We start from the raw sequence: 14,862 nt of genomic DNA, 5'->3' as shown, positions 1-14,862 counted from the left end.
AAACCCTCCCCACTTCCTACCTTCCCTATCACTACAGAGGGCAACACCATCCTCTCAACTCCCCCATATTCAAGCTGTTGAAAAGGCCTGCCAATTTCACCTTTGTGACATCTCTTGAATATGGCCCCTTCTCTCCTCTGACACTGCCACCACTTTAGTGTAGCCCCATATCACCTGGAATATTGTATTAGGCTGCTGGTGGGTCTGCCTACCACAAGTCTCTCCCCATTTAGCCACTAAAGTCATTTGCCTGAGGCACAGATCCAACCCTGTCACCTCCCTACTCAGTGAACTCCAGCAGTTCCCTGTTGCCTCCAGGATCAAATACAAAATCCTCTTCTTGGTGTGCAAAGCCCTTTTGTCGCTTCTCAATCTTCTTTCCCCTCACTCCCTGACAGCTCGTGAGGGCAGCGACTGTCTTTTGCCTCTTTTTGTATCCTCAGTACTTACCATGGTGCTTGGCACAGAGTAGGTGCTTAATAAAGACTGACTGATACAAAGAAATGTAAAAGACAGTCCCTGCTCTCAAGGACCTCACAGTCTAATGGGGGAGACTGCTTACAAACAAGATATACTATTCAGGATATATTAGAAATAACCAGGGGCAGCTAGGTGGCACAGTGGATAGAGCACTGGCCCTGGAGTCAGGAGTACCTGAGTTCAAATCCGGCCTCAGACACTTAACACTTACTAGCTGTGTGACCTTGGGCAAGTCACTTAACCCCAACTGCCTCACCAAAAAAAAAAAAAAAAAAAGAAAAGAAATAACCAATAGGGGAAAGGCACTAGAATTGAGAGGAGTTGAGAAAGGCTTCTTCTAAAAAGTGGGATTTTATCGGAATTTGAAGGAAGTCAGATGCTGGAGATGAGGTCGGAGAATGTTCCAGGAATGGTGGACAGCCAGTGAAAATGCCCAGCATCTTGCTTAAAAAACAGAAAGGAACCCAATGTCATTGAATCACAGAGTATGTGAGGAGTTAAGGGGGTCTAAAGTGTAAAGAGTTTAGAAGGGAAGCGAGACCAGATTAAGAAGGGCTTTGAATGCCAAAAAAAGGATTTGGGGGAACCTGTAAGACTTATTTTCCCCCTCAAGGCTTTCCATGATTCTTTATTTTAATCTGGTTTCACAAGGATATAAATATTAGAGTTGTGGAGTAGCAGAGGAAAATGTGCCTTAAGTGCTGTTCCCAGTCTCTTCTTCCTCCCTCCCTGACCCTTAATCTGGCTCCTGTCTGGGTCAGGAATGTATTCCTTGATGTTCTTTCACCCCCAATCCTTGTCAACCCTTAACATTACATAAGCATAAGCCAGCAATTTAGACACCTATGGGACCTGGATGAATAGGAAATTCACCCCAACCATATAAAAACATAAATCCCTCTATTCCCTTTCATGGCTATCCTATCAATTGCTGTCTTCCCCATTCTGCCTTCATACTATCTTTCATTTTTGTCCCCTTCTTGCCACTTAAAGCCACTACTTTAGTTAAGGCTCTCTTTTGTTGAGCTATTATAACAATTTATTAATGAGTCTCTGACCTCAATAGCTTATCCTCCAGATAGCTGTCAAAGTGACAGCCCTAAAAGCTCATGTTTGACCACTTTGCTATCTTGCTCAGTAAACTTATTTGCCTCTCTACTTAATCTCTAGGATCAAATGGAAACTCCTCTGTTGGACATTTAGAGGCCTTTCCAACCGGCTTCCAACCTACTGTTTAAACTTTATTGCTCTCTTTGGTCCAGTCAAATTTATTGTTCAGGCATTCAGTTGTGTCCAACTCTTTGTGATCTGGTGGACCATACTGCCCAAGGGGTTTTCTTGGCTAGAGTGGTTTGCCACTTCCTTCTCCAGTAGATTAAGGCAAATTGAGGTTAAGGGACTTGCCTAGGGTCACACAACTAGTGTCAGAGTCCAGATTTGAACTCAGGTCTTCCTGACTCTAGGCCCAGAGCCACATAGCTGCCCCGATCACATAGGTATTCCTATACTTCCTCACACATGACATTCCATTTCCCATTTTCATGCCTTTGCATTGGCTCTTTCTAGGTCTATAATGTTCTCTCGCCTCACTTATTCTGCCTAAAATTGACAAACCTACCTAATGCCTTTCCCGATTACCCCAACTTCCAGGGCTTCCCCCTCCCACACCTCAATTTCATTGTATATACTTTGTGAGAAGCAGCATGGCATAGTGGATAGCTGGCTTCAGTGCCAGTAAGACATGAGGTCAGGTCCTCCTGATAGCTGTGTGACTCTACAAGTCATGTAATCCCTCATTGCTTTTTAGGAAACTCCATGCTGCAGAACAGGGAAAAAGTTACAGAGAAAGTGTTGACCTACATTGGCACAGGGAGTTTCCTATATGAATGAAGATCCAGGTCCAATCCCTAACTCTGACCTTTGTATATACTTATATAACAGTGCACAGAGACTGGAGCTCTTTGGGTGAATAGAACTAGTTACTCCTCTCTGGCCCTTAGCCTCATGTGGGTGTCCCTTAGGGTTCTGTCCTGGGTCTTCTTCTCCCTCTATACTACTTCACTTGATGGTGTCATCAGCTCCCATGAATTCAATTACCATATCTATGTTGAGGAATTTCAAATCTACTATTTCTGCCCCAATTCTTTGCTGACCTCCAAACTTGCATCTCCAATTACCCTTTAGATATCTCAAACTGGATGTCCAGTAGACATCTTAAAGTAAACATGTCCAAAATGAACTCATTATCTTCCCCCTAAACATTCCCCACCTCCCATCTTCCCTGTCACTGTAGAGGGCAAGAGCTGAGCCATCCTCAGTCCACTTGACTTATGTCTTGTTATTGGACTCAGATGACTCTGGAGGAGAGCGAGGCTAATGACTGTGCAGCTCTGCTTCACTTAAATCCAATCCACTCTTAAGTCAAGACATCACCCTCATGATGTCACTAGTTCTCTTCCAGAACAAAGAACAACCACCACCAACAACAACCACCAACAACAAAGGGCAACATCATCCTCCCGGTCCCTCAGGTTCATAACCTAGGAGTCATTTTTGACTCTTCACTATCTCTCATTCCCCATATCCAATCTGTTGCTAAGGCCTGTCAATGCTTCTCTTCTCTCTGGTTATCATCCATGGCTCTATCCCTGCAAGAAAGAATTTCCTTGAACCTGCCTCCAGTGTGGAACAATAGGAAAGGAAATTTTTTGCTTAAGAAGATGATTTTCCTTACTAAGCCTCCTTTCCCACCTAACCCAGTGGGACTTATTCCTCTCTGCCCTGAGGGAATCCATGACAATGCAGATTCATTTACTGTACCTTATACTTTGCTTTTGAAGAGATGTAATACTTTAACAATAAAACCTCTTTGGTTCTTTTCAAGCCTTCAGATGTTGAAAAATCCTGGCAAATTATTTTCTCTCTGCAGCTGACCATGATCTTCCTTTTAATGTTCATTTGTTTCAGTTATGTTCGACTCTTCATGATGCCATTGGGGTTTCCTTGGCAAAGATACTGGCATGGTTTGCCATTTCCTTCTCCAGCTCATTTGATAGATGAGGAAACTGAGGCAAACAGGGTTAAGTGACTTTTCCAGGGTCACACAGCTAGTAAATGTCTGAGCCCAGATTTGAATTCATGAAAATGGCTTTTCCAGACTCCAGTCCCAGCACCCTTTCCACTGTACCATTTAACTACCCTTTCACTACTTTTGAGCATATGAAATCCATACAGACCAACAGTGTACTGGGTTAATTGCAGTTTCAAATTATAATTGACTTTTAGAGTGTAGGTAGTCAACAGTGTAAAATGTGAACTTTAAAGATCCAGAAATAAGCTTTGGAATGGAGCCACACTAACCTTGTGGGGGAGAGGCAAGAAACAAGTTTTACTATTGGTGGTTCCTAGCAAACAACCACAGCCACAGTCTGTTCTGCTGTGGCTTTGGGGGATCCCACATCTCACTCTTGATTGTGATAGAGGCAGTGGTAGAAAAGATGGCCGCACTAATTCCATTTCTCTTTCAGTTGTGCTGCAGAGAAACTGAGGGCCACTAAGCCACAGGATATACCTAGAATTAAAGTCACTTGGATTCAGTGACAATGGGGGAAGGCAGGATGGTATCTTCAACCACCATCATGACTGTTATGGGGAATTCATATCTATCAGTAAGCATTGATCTCCATTGCCTCTCTAGTCTTCTATATGTATAAGTTGTTTTTCCTGGCTAAACTGTAAGCTCTTTGAGGGCAAGTGTTTTTTTTTTTAATTCTTGTCTTAGTATTTCCAGTGCTTAGAACAATGATTGGTAGATTTGTTGTTGTCATTCATTCATTCAGGCTGACTCTATGACCCCATGGATCGTACTGTCCATGGGGTTTTCTTGGCAAAGTCACTGGAGTAGTTTGCCAATTCCTTCTTCAGAGGATTAAGGCAAACAGAGGTTAACCGACTTGCCTAGGTCACACAGCTAGTTCTAAAGCTGTATTTGAACTCAGGTCTTCCTGACTCCAGGCCCCAGTGCCCAGAACTGGGCCATCGAGATGCCTCCCTACCTGGTAGAGAGCAGGCACTTAATAAATGCTTGTTTGACTGACTGGTTGTAGGACTTGGCATGTGCAGGACTGAGTTTTCTCATTAGTGAAGGCATATAATGACCCAGTCACCAGTCTTCCAGCAACTCCTGGTCCCCTGACATCTCACTGCCAATACAGACAAATTTTCATCAACTACCCTTTTCTTTTCTTTTGGTGAGGCAATTGGGGTTAAGTGACTTGCCCAGGGTCACACAGCTAGTCAAGTGTCAAGTATCTGAGGCTGGATTTGAACTCAGGTCCTCCTGATTCCAGGACTCTATCCACTGTCCCTTCCCTTTTCAAAAACAGAAAGGGAATGAGAGAGTACAAAGGAGACGTACTTTTAGGGCATAATGATGTGGGAGCCTGAATTTATCCCAGGAAAAATCATGATTTAGGAGCTAGAAGGAACCTTAGAGACCATGGAAAGATGGCTGGAATTGGAGCTCAAATTCCTGGGCTCCAATCATGTCTCTGCTCCATACTACCTGTGTGGGCAAGTTCATTCCTCTAGACCTCAGTTTTCTCAAGAGTAAAATGAAGGGTTTGAACTAGATAGAATTAGATTTTCTTCAGGCTCATTCTAAATGTATGATACTATGATCTCTCGTTTCACAGATAAGAAAATAGAAACCCAGAGAGATTAATCAAATTGTCCAGGACTACCTGGCTGCTGAGTGGAGAAAGTGGGATTCAGATCCATTCTTCAAACCCATTCAAACCAACAGGGCTCTTTCCTCCCTCCTCCCTCTTAACCCCCGGAAGAAGAATTAGAATCCCTGTTTTCTTTAAAACAAGGCTTGGGAGGGTGGGGCAGCTAGGTGGCACAGTGGATAAAGCACTGGCCCTGGATTCAGGAGCACCCAAGTTCAAATCCAGCCTCAGACACTTGACACTTACTAGCTGTGTGACCCTGGGCAAGTCACTTTAACCCTCAATGCCCTGCAAAACAAAACAAAACAAAAAAAGGCTTGGGTGACATCTCCTGCATGAGCTCTTTCCTATGCCATCAGTTACCTGCAACTCTGAAATTGGCATCTTAATGAAACGATATTATTTTGTATGTACTGGAAGTGTATCCCCACCCTAGTAGCTGTAAACCCCTTGAAGGCCAGGCCTGTTAAGGTTTTGTCTTTTTATCTCCAGTGTTTGGCCCAGTATCTTGCACATAGCAGGGACTTCTTAAATGTTTGTTTAATTGAATTGAATTGAAAAGTTGGTCTATCTTTCCTCCGAACTGCCTCCTTGGTTGCTGTACTTACGCAGGAGATATTCTGAGCTGTCGTGGTCATAATCATTGTCTTCTGGGAAGTGGTTAATCCGGAAACAATGACCTTTATAGATCCCTAAAAAGAACAGAAAGAGATCATTTCAATGTGCTGCAGAATGAATGGATGTCTGGGTAATTTGCATGTGTTTTAAGTATAACTGGCTCCAGAAAGGAGTCACAGTTTCATTTAGCTAACCATTAAAACATCTAGCATCTACTCCCCTGGTCCAGGTCCCATCAGGTTATTGATCAGAGATGTAATGTTGACTCTGGATTAGCCTCATAAATAGGGGATGGTGACAAGGGTGATGGTTGCAGTGGCGATGCACAATTAATCAATCCCCATACCTCATTCATTTCAGACTCTTTGTAACTCCATTTAGAGTAGTCTTGGCAAAGATACTGAAGTGAGTTTGCCATTTTCTTCTCCATTTCATTTTACAGACAAGGAACTGAGGCAAACAGGGTTTAGTGACTTGCCCAGGGCCTCACAGCTAGACTGTGTCCAAGGCTGGATTTGAACTCAGGTCTTCTGAGTCCAGGCCCAGCAGTATATCTACTGTGCTGCCTTACTGCCCTAGTTAATAAGAGAACAGTGGTGGTGGTGGTGGTGGGTGATGCATGATTAATTAAGCCTATGTGCCATCCCTGCATAAAGATGTTTGGTCTTGTCTCTTATCCCTTCACCTCCTCTCTTGGGAGAGAAAAAACAGTGAGACCCTGAAGAGGTAAAAAGGAGGAAGCAAGAGAAGCTAGAAGCCTGGATAATCCACAGATCAGAAAATGAACTCCTGAATAAATTAGAGCAGACTCTGTGTATGTAGAGCTTCTCTCAGAGCCTGACAAAGATCGAGGTCTAAGAACTAGACAGGTAATTGTAATTTTTCTTGACTATCTTTTGTTGCTCACTGTTTTTCCCCAAATCTCCCCTGGAGAGATGAGATTTTGGCCTTGAAGAAAGCAGTGTGGGACCAGCTGGGGGCCAGGATGGCCCTTCCAAGGGTCCTTTAGCTGAACTTTTCCAGTCTAGGCTGGGTGTCTGCTACTCTTGGCTGGGTCAAGAGAAGCCCTAAGCACCAGAGGTACTGCCAAACATATATTATGAAGTAATCTATTCAAGAGTTTTGCAAACATTAAAGCACTGTATAAATATTAACTATGATTAAAATTAGTAGCAAACATTAAAGCATCATATAAATGTTAACTATGATTAAAATTAGTAGAAAGGGGTCAGTGACTATTGGCATCCATCGGTACAGGAAGCAATAGGTGTCTGTTGGTAAGAGCGGTATGGGGTTTACTCAAAGTTCTCCTAGGAACAGAAGGAGCAGCTAGGTAGTGTAGTGGATAGTATACCAACCTTGGAGTCAAGAGGACCTGAGTTCAAATCTCCCCTCAGATACTTACTAGTTGTGTGATCTTGGGCAAGTCACTTAACCCAAATTCCTTAAACGTCTGGGGCCATCTCCAGTTGTCCTGATTTTATATACACACACACATACACACACACACACACACACACACACACACATCTCCAGTTGTCCTAATATACATATACATACATGCATAAAAATATCTATCTATCTATCTATCTATCTATCTATCTATCTATCTATCTATCTATCTATCTATCTATCTATCTATCTATATCTTGACACTGGACCCAGGTGGCTCTGGGGGGAGAGAGTAAGGTTGATATCCTTGCATAGCCCTCCTTCACTTAAATCCAATTCAGGGTAAGTCATGACATCACTTCCTGTGTCACGGTCTTCTTTGAGAGAATGAAGGACCAGAAACAACCTGGGAGCAGAAGCCCATTCTTCTCTTAATTCCCTCCATCACCTTTACTTATCCCAAAAGACAATGGGGTGGAGGAGAGGAAAAAGCCCTTTCTTAGTGGCAGACTGAGTGTCTGGCATCTGTAACTGTTATCTCTTTAAGCAGTGTTTGGGGTTTTCTTGTTATATGCTTGAAATTGTAATTAAACCAGATAGCTATTGAATCTGAGCCAATTTTGGTTATTTGAAATGAATGTAAGGAGACAGGAGGGAGGACAAACCTGAAAGAGCAAGAGATCTAAATTATTGAGTTTTTAAAAACTCAATTTGGATTTTGCCAGTGCAAACTGGCTGGAGATTCAGAAGTAAACATTGGAGAGAGAGAGAGAGACAGAGAGACAGAGAGAGACAGAGAGACAGAGAGAGACAGAGACAGAGACAGACACAGAGACAGAGAGAATGGCAGAGAGAGACAGACATACACAGAGACAGAGACAGATACACAGATAGACACAGACACAAAGGGAGAGAGAGAGACAGAGATAGAGAACACTACTAGTAAACAACCATAGTAACCTAGTATTTGATAAACCCAAAGACCCTAGCCTCTGGCATAAGAACTCACTATTTGACAAAAACTGCTGGGAAAACTGGAAAGCAATATGGGAGAAACTAGGTATAGACCAACATCTTATACCATATATCAAGATAATGTCAAAATGGGTACATAATTTAGACATAAAAGTGATACCATAGGCAAATTAGGAGAGCAAGAAATAGTTTACCTGTCATATATATGGAGAAGGGAAGAATTTATGACAGAACAAGAGATGGAGAGCATTACAAAATGTAAAATAGGTTATTTTGATTATATTAAATAAAAAAGTTTTTGCACAAACAAAATCAATGCAACCATGATTAGAAGGAAAGCAGAGGGGAAGCTAGGTGGTGCAGTGGATAGATAGAGTACCGGCCCTGGAGTCAGGAGTACCTGAGTTCAAATCCAGCCTCAGACACTTAACACTTACTAGCTGTGTGACCCTGGGCAAGTCACTTAACCCCAATTGCCTCACTAAAAAAAAAGAAGGAAAGCAGAAAGCTGGGAAACAATCTTTATAGCAAGTATCTCTGACAAAGGTCTCATTTCTCAAATATTTAGAGAACTGAGTCAAATTTTTAAGGATATAAGCTATCCTCTAATTGATGAATGGTCAAAGGAGATGAATAGACAGTTTCCAGGTGAAAAATCAAAGCTGTCTGTAGCCATATGAAGAAGTGCTCTAAATCACTTTCAGTTAGAGAAATGCAAATTAAAACAACCCTGAGGTACCACTTCACACCTGTCAGATTGGCTAATATGACAGAGAAGGAAAACGATAAATGTTGGAAATGATATGGGAAAATTGGGACACTAATGCACTGCTGATGGAGTTGTCAGCTGATCCAACAATTCTGGAGAGCAATCTGGAACTATGTACAAAGGGCAACCAAATTGTGCATAATGTTTGATCCAGAAATACCACTACTAGGTCTTTATCTCAAAAAGATCATAAAAAAAGGGAAAGGGACCCATGTGAGCAAAAATATTTATAGTGGCTCTTTCTGTGGTAGCAAAAATTGGAAACTGAAAAGATACCTATTGCTTGGGGAACGTGCAATAAGAGATATTGAGCAGGCAGATTTCAGAAGAACTGGGAAAGACTTATATGAACTGATGTAGAGTAAAATGAGTAGAACCAGGAGAAACAATTGTACACAATAACAGCAACATTGTGAATAACTTAGCTCTTCTTAGCAATACAATGATTGAAGACAATTGCAATGATGGAAAATGCTATCCACATCCAGAGGAAGAACTGATGGACTCTGAATGCAGATTGAAAAATACTATTTTCACTTTTTTTTTCTTTTGGTCTGTTTCTTCTTTAACCACATGACTAATATGGAACTGTCTTATGTGACTGCACAATATAACCTATATCAAACTGCTTACCATTTTAGGAAGAAGGGAGGGGAGGAAGGGAGGGAGGAAAATTTGGAATTCAAAATTTTATTAAAACTGAATGTTAAAAATTGTCTTTACATATAATTGAGAAAAATAAAATACTAAAAAAAAATTATGTAAATATGGGTCCCTTTCCTTTTATTTTCTGGGGGGATATAGGTCTAGAATTGGCCAAAGTCAAATAAGTCAAAGGCTATAACACAATTTAGTGACTTTTGGGAGCACAGTTCTAAATTTCTTTCCAGAATGGTTAGATCAATTTTCACAGTTCCACTGATAGTTTGAGTCAATATTGAAAGAAAAGTCCAAGGCCCAGAAGAGGAATAAGTTGTTAGGGAAGTTTCATCCATAGAAAAGTAGGGGAAATGAGTTCCCCAGGCATACATAGTTAGGCTCCCAGGCTTAGGGGTAATTACAAAGATGTGCTGGAGCCAGTTTGAAAACCCAGCCAATTTTTCAATTTCCAGAAATCAGAAAACTACAAATCAGGGCTTGATTTGTTGTTTCGTTGGTTGTTTAGACTTAAAGAAAGTAATGGAAGAAAACATCAATGATGTAGATTAAACTTTAAAATGTAATAGTTAATAGGTTTTTTTTTTCTTTCAGAGAGCTGGTTGTAAAACATTTACCTCTAAGGTGATATGAGCCAATATACCAGCTTATTCCTGGGTTGTTTTTCGAAGAGGACCAATGACATCACAGGTGATATCTTGGCTTGCCAGTGAATTGGATTTAAGTGAGGCAGAATTACACAAAGTCATCAACCTCACTGTCTCTTCCTGAGTCATCAAAGTCCAGTGGCAGGACAAAGGTCAAGGTGACTGTTAATGGCCTGGGATGTAGTGGATGACCTTGGCATCTTTGATGCCTGACCAAGTTCTAAGTGCTCCATGGTGCCTATTTTAACCACCTTCATGGCTGTTGGAATAAATTGTTCTCTTCAGTCCATTCCACTGGGCAAAGTCTTCATTTGCTTGGGGTAGACATCCCCCTGACTCAACAATGTGTTTGAGACCTCTTAGTTACCCTCAGCCAGGGTGTGGTTGCTGCTCATGCTACAACTTCTTGTAGGCACAGGTTAGAGTTGGGTGACAGGTGGACACTAAAGGTGGATGAGTAGTCCTGAAAAGGACTCTGTAAGCCCTCACACTTGAGGTGTGAGTCCTCTTGAACACCCTGTACATCTCTGGGTAATTGTCTCCTCAAATTACCTTTCTCAACAGCACCACCTGGAGGGTTATGCTTACATGTGAACATACTGTGTCACCCAAAGAAGTTAAACTTGAAGGCTGGGACAATTTATTTTTTGTCTTTGTATTCCCAGAACCTGTGGTAGAGCCCAGTACAAAGGAAGGACTTAATAAGTGCTTGTTGTGATAAAGCAGACTATTACAATTTATTATAATGTAAATTAGGGGAGAGATCAAAGGACTGAAAGTCTTGGGGCTTAGGTTCTGACTCAGGCAAATCACTCTCTGAGTCTGTTTCTTCCTTTGTAAAATGCTAATATTCTGTCTCCCTTACAGGGGAATTGTAAAAAAATAAATGAGATGATAGATGTGAAAATAGTTTGGGCACTATGCAATCTCATGGAAATATAAGATATTATTAATAAGTTATTATTTTATCATAAATAGAACGTAAGCTTCTTGAAGGCAAGGGACTACTTGGTTTTGTTTTTGTATCTGCAGTATCTCCATCACTGGCTCAGTATCTAGAGACAATAAAAACTTGATGAGGTGTGTTGAATTAACACCAGAAAACATTACATTTGGCACAGTTCTCACCCCCATCCCTACCCTTGCCTCAATTTCTAGGCTAGAGCTTTATCATGATAAGAATGAACATGGGCCGGAGGGGCGCAGATGCTTTGCATTTGCAGCCACATTTTACATTTACAAATAAATCTTTGTAAACATCTCACCAGTGCACTGACTGCCTTGGTTACCCTCACTTTCCCAGCAAGTTGCAGCATGGGTCAGAAAACGAATGGCTGAAAGAATGTTTTATCCTCCTCCTGTCAAATGTGATACTTGCTTAGACCTATTGGTCACTGAGGGAAAAGGATCTTCAATAGCTTCTGTAAGACAGCCCACATTGACCTTAACCAGCTAGCAATCCATCTAGCCACAGTAGTGACCTCAATGTGGGCCAGGTGAAATCTTTAACGAAATCTAATCTCTCTCTGCACAGCTCCAAGAGGCACTTAGAGTTTACTGTAATTGGGAGAGGCAGCTAATGAGCACATCTCTCTCTCTACCCTGATTTCCCAATTATTGGGTTTCAGCTGACCTCACCAGTCTTATTCCCTTTTGTTCAGGCCCCATAGGCCTTCACAGATTCCAAGTGACTCCCAAAGTCCCTTGATGGGCATAGGGTTGAAGTGTTTGAAACCATCCACATTTCCTATGTGGCCAATAGCCACCAGGCTCAAAGAGTTTCATTATAGTAAGGGCTCTGTGTCAGGAAGGGATGTTGTCAGCTTCAATGGAGAAGGGAATACAGCAGTTGTAAAGGACCACAAGAGCAAGGTGTTCTTGCTTCCTAATCCTGAGAATTATCTTTGGTATTCATTATTCCATTTTTTATCTTCATGCCTCTTCATGGGCTATTTGGCTCCTGTGCCTTGAATGTAATCTCTCTGCTTCAGCCTTTGGGAAGCTCTAGCTTCTTTCAAATTCAGCTCAAATTTCACCTTCCTCAGGCTATTCAAGATTCTCCCCACCTAGTTGCTAGTACTCCCCTTGCCCCAAATATAGTGGTTAGAGAGCTGGTGTTGGAGTAGGGACTACCTCTGACCTCTACTAGTTGTTTGATACTAGGCGAGTCATGTAACCTTCAATCTCCCTGGAAACTCCAAGGTTTTAAGATGGGGAGCACTCTCTGACCTGCATGGATAAAGGAAATGTCCTTATCCAGAATTCTTTAACTCAGTGAACTCACAAGGTAGCTAGACAGCACAGTGTATTTAGAGTATTGACATATAAAGTTCTTTGCAAACCTTAAAACACAATATAATGATCACCCTCATCTAGTAAAACAATCATTTCTATCTCTATCATCTATCTATCTATCACTATCATCTCTCTCTCATTTATCTATAAAATAGCATATTTGTGTGTGTGTAGCTAGGTACAATAGTTGATAGATAGAACACTGGGCCTGTAGTCAGGAAGACCTGAATTTAAATCCAGCCTCAGGCATTTATTTATCTAGCTGTGGGAACTTGGGCAAGTCACTTAAGCTCTGTCAGTTTCCTCAACAGTTAAAATGGGGGAAATAGCACCTTTGCACCCAAAGTTGTTGTGAGGCTCAAATGAGATAGTATTTTTTTAAATGCTTAGCACAGTGTCTGGCACATAGTAAGTGTTATCTAATGGAGAAGAAAATGGCAAACCACTCCAGTCTTGTCTGCCAAGAAAACCCCAAATGGGGTCATGAACAGTTGGACACGACTGAAAGGACTGAACAACAACAGAAGTGCTATATAAATGTTAGCTATTATTACCTATTATTCCTCCTCTTAGAATGGAATCTTCTTCAGGGTAGGGACTTCTGTTTTTGTCTCTATATTCTCAGTAATGAGCGTAGGGCCTTGTTTTCACTGTGTAACTAGACTGTAGATATCTTGACAGCCAGGGCCATGTGTTTTTCTGCTCATCTAGATCAGAACTGGTCACAGAGTGGACACTAAATGCTTTTTGACATGATTTGTCAGATAGCTAGTGAGATTTGGAATTATTCTTTGTTACTGTGAAATAGAATTTGGGGGGGGGCAGGGCAGTGAGGGTTAAGTGACTTGCCCAGGGTCACACAGCTAGTGTCAAGTGTCTGAGGCTGGATTTGAACTCAGGTCCTCCTGAATCCAAAGCCAATACTTTATCCACTGTGCCACCTAGCTGCCCCTGAAATAGAATTTTTTTAACACAAAGTTGACTGGCCCACATGAGATGGAACTCAGGAGTTATCACAAAAGATAAAATAGATTCTTTGAGTTACATGAAATGGAAAAGGTTCGATGCAATAAAATAAATACAACTACAATAAAAAGAGAAGTGGTTGATTGGGGAAAGAACTTCACAACAAATATGTCTAATAGGGCTCGGACATCCAAGCTATATAAGGAATGACTACTTAAGAACAAAAACCTTTCATATTCAAAGGATATGAACAAACAACAATCCTCAAAAGAATCTTAAACCATTAACAATCCCATGAAAGTTGCTCCAAATCACTATTAATAAGAGAGGCATGAATCACAATTGCTCTGAATTTTTACCTCACATTCTACAAATTGACAAAGATGACAAAATTGGGAATATTCAATTTTAAAGGGGTGGTGGGAAGATAGGCATGTCATCATGCTTTTGGAAGAGCTGTGAATTGATCCAACTATTCTGGAAAGCAATTTGAAATTATGTAAGAAAATGACTAAATGTCTATATCTGCATGTCCCAGAGATCCCATGGCTAGGCATTTACTCAAGGAGGGCAATGATAAAAGCTGCATGGTTTTTGATAGCAAAGAAGAATTGGAAAGAAAGTAGATGACAACTAATTGGGAAATGGTTAAAAAGGTTATCATACATAATATAGTGGATTAACACTGCTCTATAAGAAACGATGAATACATAGAAGCATGGGAAGCCAGATATAAACTGATGCAAAGTAAAGTAAGGAAAACCAAGAAAACAATATACACAATGATTACAGCAATATAAATGGAAAGAACAGCAGCAAAACAATCAAAACTGAATGTGGTGAAGTTATCATGAATAAGCTTGACTCTTAAGAAGACATGGAGGGATAGCTAGGTGGCACAGTGGATAGAGCACTGGCCCTGGATTCAGGAGGACCTAAGTTCAAATATGACCTCAGACACTTAACATTTACTAGCTGTGTGACTCTGGGCAAGTCACTTAACCCCAATTGCCTCACCAAGAGAAGAAGAAGAAGAAGAAGAAGAAGAAGAAGAAGAAGAAGAAGAAGAAGAAGAAGAAGAAGAAGAAGAAGAAGAAGAAGAAGAAGAAGAAGAAGAAGAAGAAGACATAGAGTATTGGACCTCCCTACCTTTCTTGCAGAAGGGGGGTGGTATGGGTACTGAACACTGAAAATAATATAATACTTTATTGAAATTGGTTAGTTTAGCTGAACTGGATTTTCCCTCCTCTTTATTATTTTTAGCTACAAGGGATTGCTCTCTGGAAGAGGGAGAAGGGAAGGCTATATTGGGAAATGTAGGTAAAAGGTGTCC

General features: G+C 41.2%; 1 protein-coding gene across 1 annotated transcript in view; it reads right to left on the bottom strand.

Moving 5' to 3' along the window:
- CACNG4 (calcium voltage-gated channel auxiliary subunit gamma 4) overlaps positions 1–14,862 on the bottom strand; it is a 121,844-nt gene that overhangs the window by 20,030 nt on the left and 86,952 nt on the right. Inside the window, exon 2 of the mRNA XM_044004600.1 lies at positions 5,819–5,902. Coding sequence (XP_043860535.1) covers positions 5,819–5,902 — 84 coding nt within the window. The remainder of the gene's footprint in view (positions 1–5,818; positions 5,903–14,862) is intronic.

This window comes from Dromiciops gliroides, chromosome 4, assembly GCF_019393635.1.
Source record: "Dromiciops gliroides isolate mDroGli1 chromosome 4, mDroGli1.pri, whole genome shotgun sequence".
NCBI classification, from domain to species: Eukaryota; Metazoa; Chordata; class Mammalia; order Microbiotheria; family Microbiotheriidae; genus Dromiciops; species Dromiciops gliroides.
The sequence above is the reverse complement of the archived record's forward strand: the minus strand, read 5'-3'. Positions and strand labels throughout refer to the sequence as shown.